At 30.5% G+C, this 5,429-nt stretch overlaps 1 protein-coding gene across 1 annotated transcript; it reads left to right on the top strand.

The window, feature by feature from the left end:
* Positions 1 to 419: 419 nt before the first annotated feature.
* On the top strand, positions 420 to 4,050 carry LOC120079593 (WAT1-related protein At2g39510-like). Its single transcript, XM_039033821.2, has 7 exons — positions 420 to 830; positions 911 to 973; positions 1,547 to 1,663; positions 1,744 to 1,987; positions 2,408 to 2,569; positions 2,742 to 2,893; positions 3,737 to 4,050. The coding sequence occupies exons 1-7, from the start codon at positions 637 to 639 to the stop codon at positions 3,903 to 3,905; spliced, it is 1,101 nt and encodes a 366-aa protein (XP_038889749.2). The 5' UTR covers positions 420 to 636; the 3' UTR covers positions 3,906 to 4,050.
* Positions 4,051 to 5,429: the final 1,379 nt, after the last annotated feature.

The raw sequence follows: 5,429 nt of genomic DNA on the forward strand, positions 1-5,429 counted from the left end.
AATGTTAGGTAGGTGGCTACCACCATGGATTGAATCCATAACCATAATATACAAAAATTATGCATCTAAGAATTATATGGGGTCTACAAAATAAATAATAATAAATTAATAAATCGTTTAATATATGTCAACTAATTAGTGGGAGTGTAGTATTTATTATTGAAATACTAGATTTTTTCCACATCTTAGTCCTTTATCAAGAGCATACCCCTTATTTACCATTAAGTCAGCCAACCCATGATGATTATATATCAGAATTAAATCTCTAACCTCGAAGTTAATGATAGAAACTTGATGGCACAGTTGAATTATGTTCAAATTTGAAAAATTACATATTGATTCTCTAATTTATTTAATTGAGATAATCATACCTCAAGATAAATTATTTATCTAGAAGGATATAGATGGTGCAATTCTCCATGTGCATATGGAAAAGAAAAAGTAAAACTTAAAAACAAAAAAGTCATATTCCTAGATAGTTTTTAATGTTTGGTTATGTATTAGCTCAAAGGTTAATTAGCATACAAAATCCATTATAAAAGGAGGTTGAAAGTAGTGGTTTTATTTTTTGTGTTGTGAATTTATTCTATATTGACAAAAACATTTTTAGAGGGAGAAAGAGAAAGAGAGAGGGAGATGGAGAAGGCAGGTAAAATGTTTGAGAAAGCAAAGCCATATTTGGGAGCAATTGCATTAAGATTTGCATCAGCAGGAATGTCTATTATTTCTAAGGCTGCTTTAAACCAAGGAATGAACCAACTTGTTACTATTGTTTATCGTTATTCCATCGGTGCCATTGTTGTTGCTCCTTTTGCTTTTGTCTTGGATAGGTATATAAATATTTATGTTCATTCTTTTTCGTTACTTAAATTTGATTATCATATCCTTATTTATTCATTTTCCATGACAGAAAAATAAGACCAAAGATGACTCTCCCCATCTTCGCCAAGATTCTTCTCCTCGGCTTACTCGAGTAAGAACAACTCCATCACCTTTTGTTAAAAAAAAACAATTATATGCATGATTTCACCATAATAAGTTACATAAACATGCTTGTCCACATAGAGGTGGGTGTGTGTGCACACAGAAGGTGCTTGATGGGCATCACTATACAAAGGCTACAAGGTGGGCACATACATGCAAGGGGAGATTAGGTGGGCATGACGCGTGCTTAGGGGTGTTTGGTGGGCATCATGCAGCGGGAAGGACAAGGTGGGCATGGCACTTGCAAAGGCTCAGGGGTGTAAGGTGGGTAGCTAGGTGAGAGGTTGGGTGGGCATGGAGAGTGCAAAGTGGGCAGTAAGAGTGAGAGACTAGGTGGATATGGCGTGTGCAAGAGGTCGGGGTTCAAGGTGAGCGGTTGGGTGAGAGGCTGAGTGGGCTTGCATGCGTGCAAAGGGTGTTAGGTGTGGGCATGCTGAAATTATTTCAACATATAAACAAGTATATATAAATAAATATTGGTGGACATGGTATGCGTGTAAGAAGTAACAACAACATCGTCAGTACTATGTCTGTAACTAACTCAAATTTTTGTGTTACACAGGCCAGTAATAGCTCAGAGCTTAATTTACTCTGGTACTAAATACACAACAGCAACTTTTGCAACAGCAATGTGCAATATTCTTCCTGCCTTTGCATTTCTAATGGCTTGGATTTGTAGGTATATAACAGAGCTAAGTAATGAATGTAATAACTTATTATTAATGATGCTAATTAATTTATTATTATGTCTTTTTGAAGAATGGAGAAGGTGAATATTAGAAGCTTAAGAAGCCAAGCAAAGATTTTAGGGACTTTAGTTACAGTTGGAGGAGCAATGATGATGACTCTTATAAAAGGACCTTTATTGAGTTTGCCTTGGACCAAACTAAATAATTCCAATCCTCATTCTTATTCCACTCTTCCAAATAAGCAACAACCTGTTAAGGCTGCCATTGTTATCACCATTTCAAGTATTTGCTCCTCAGCCTTCACCATTCTTCTGGTACAAATTGACCCCCTCTTTTATTTCCCAATTTTTTATTAACCTCATTTTTGCTAATTTCATTAAAAAAAAAAAACCTCAACTTTTTCCTTTGTTTCAAAATACCTTTATTCTTTATAAACGTTTAAAGAAACCCCATAAAAAGGTGGATAAACTATTCCTTAGAGAATTTGGACAAAAATTGGGATCTTATACGACCGAATAGGTATACTTGTAGTAGAGCAGTATGACAGCTGCTACAGATTATTTCAATGCCTCAATATTTAATGGATATTTTACTTTGATATTAGTTTTGAAATGTTCATGAAAGATCAAAAATAAAAATAGAGATGTGTTTGAAACGAGAGGAAGAGTATTTCTTATAATTTAAGGTTTAATGAGAAAAATTTTAAATGTTTGATAAATTGTTGGTACTTACAGGCACATACAATAAGAACATACCCAGCTGAGCTTACACTGACAACATTCATATGCTTGGCTGGAGCTGTTGAAAGTACTATTTTAGCCTTAGCATTTGAATGGGACAATCCATCTGCATGGGCTTTACATGCAGATTCCATACTCTTAGCTGCCCTCTATGGTGTAAGTAATTCTCATTTATATATATATATATATATATATATATATAAACTAATTAATGAACTATTATCCTTTTTTAGTATAACAATCGCAGGGATAACGATTGAACCTCAGATCTTAAGGACTTGTATTTATAAACTCATTCTGACTAAATTGAAGGTTATGTCAATTACAGGGTATAATATCCTCTGGAATTGCCTATTATCTCCAAGGAGTGGTGGTAAAGTTAAAAGGACCTGTATTTGTAACTGCATTCAATCCTCTTAGCATGGTCATAGTTGCTGTAATCAGTTCATTCATATTTGCCGAGACACTGCATTTAGGAAGGTAATTACCTCGACTTACCTAATTTTTTTTTATAATATGTGGGATGTGAGATTGGACTTTGGGTTGATAATACTAAGTTTAACTAAGTTAGATATGTTCATGTTGACTCTTTATATTCTAATTGGTATTTGACATTTAAATAAAACGTATAGTAACATAACCTCTTGATCTATACTTTTTTTCATTAACTCTATATAATAAACATTGAGAATATTCTTTTCCAATATAAATAAGAAAGTTTCCCACTTAACCAGTGCATCACTATGTTTTTAGTTTTGAATATCTTGATCCAATTCTTAAACATATTTTATTCTTTGATCCTTGTATTTTTTCCATTTTTTTAGTGTCTAATTAACTTCCATAAATATAAAAATGGCTTCATTCAAACACTCCACCATGGATTTCTGAGTAGTGGTTTAGAATGACTTTCTAATAAATTAGATATTATTCAACAACTATTTCATTTTTTTAAAAAAAATTAGGTCTATTTCCTCTCAAAATTGTACAATAATTTACATTTTTCTTAAGTAAAAAAAAGTAGAATTCTTAGTCAAATTTCAAAAACAAAAACAAGTTTTTAAAAACTATTTTCTTAGTTTTCAAATTTTGGCTTAGTTTTTTAAAACATTGATAAAAAGTAAATAACAACCAGTAAATTTAAAGGTGGAATCGTGCTTATAAATTTATTTTTTTATAACTAGAAAAAAAAATCAAATGATAGATTTAAAAAAAACATTATTTTAAAGTGTATATAGAAAATCATTTCAACCATATCAGTCAATTTGAGGTGTCTAAATGACTCTCTACTAAGAGAAACACTAAAGAAATTGAATTATTTTTCAGGGTTATTGGAGCAGCTGTGATAATTATAGGCCTTTACTTGGTTTTGTGGGGAAAGAGCAAAGATAAAGTTCAATTCAAAGTGGAGAATAATAGTAATGAAGAATTGCCAACTTCACTCCAAAACTCAACAACCACAAACCAGCACCTGAAGCCTTTAGATCAACAATAAGGCAACCGATATATATATATATATACATCCACTGCTTGATAAATTGGAATGGTGTCTTCCAAAAGGAGAAACAATTGAAATTATATTGGAACTTTTTCATTTGCAACTGTATAACAAGATGAAGAAGCCCACATGTTTCCATAAAGCCAATTGATTCTTTCTTTTTTATGAGTTTTTTTTTTTTTTTTTTAATAATGTGTGTCAATTTAATATCTATACTTTTGAAAAGTTTCCATTTTAAACTTTGCCAGGCTTTGATTTATTGATTTTATGACCGATATCCTATACACGAGTCATATTAGGCCACATTTATCAATTCCTAATGAAAATTGGTGTGATCGTAATAAATTTTTACTGATAGATCAATAATAATGGACTAAAATAAAAAATGTAATTGAATTATTTTTGATCACGTCTACTTAAAATTATGAATTTTGTCAAATTTACTATTATATTTATTGTTATTTTTACGTTACCTTTACCTCTAAGAGCCAAACCATAAGGGTAACTTAACGTAACAGTAAATGTGTCAAAATTCATAATTTTTCTTTAGAATAGTAATAATAATGGTAATTGTAATAGTAACGATAACGATAACAATATGACGTTATTTCCAAATGCAATTGATTGACCACCCTCCGTCCGTCAATCAGTTTGTTTTTTTTTTATTACTGATTTTGAAGTGAGCCCCATGTGTCAATACTGATGCAAAACACAAATAAACAATGCCAAATATAATCAAATGAGATCCATTTTTCAAATTACTATTGATTTATTACCTTTGGATGGTGGTAAATGTGGCTTTAGTTCGATTTGATGGCTCGATTATCATTTCAATCAAATTGATTCTATTTCTTAAAAGTGGAAGGACGAAACTGACGAAAATAAATAAAGGGACAATTGTAAATAACAATCAAGATCAAAGTAATAGTAAAATATAGCGCAGTGTAAAAATATTTATAGATATAGAAAAATTTAGATTTAAATAGTGGAGTTTATTAGTGATAGACTATATTGTTGATAAGAGTTCATCAACTAAAAAATTTATTACTTATATAAATTTATTATAATTATATACAATTAATTATTAATTCTAAAAAGTATTAAGTAAATAGAATGTGTGAATAATGACGAGATTCTTGTCCCTTTTTTCTCTCACCTCTTGGGTGAAAATAGCTGGCTGATATGATTTATAAGCCAATACAATAAAATGCTTTTTGAATACAAACTTGAAAATAAAGGGAACTGGTGTAAATTAAGATATTTATTTATCTATTGAGGGAATGGGTGTCAATTAATAACAAACCAGCCAAGGTTTATAATGTTCAATTTCTTTGTCTTCCCTAATTATTTAAAAAATGATATCACACACAATTTTTTTCTTTTTTTGGAAACAATCTATTAATTCTCTTAATTTATTAGAACCCTTGGATCTTATGCATCAAATTATATGTCATAAATTTGAGTTATTAACATGGTATTAAATTTTTGTATATTTTTTCATATTTTCATATGGTAGACAAC

The sequence above is a fragment of the Benincasa hispida genome, chromosome 6, assembly GCF_027475165.1.
Source record: "Benincasa hispida cultivar pf3 chromosome 6, pf3_genome.v1.1, whole genome shotgun sequence".
NCBI lineage: Eukaryota > Viridiplantae > Streptophyta > Magnoliopsida > Cucurbitales > Cucurbitaceae > Benincasa > Benincasa hispida.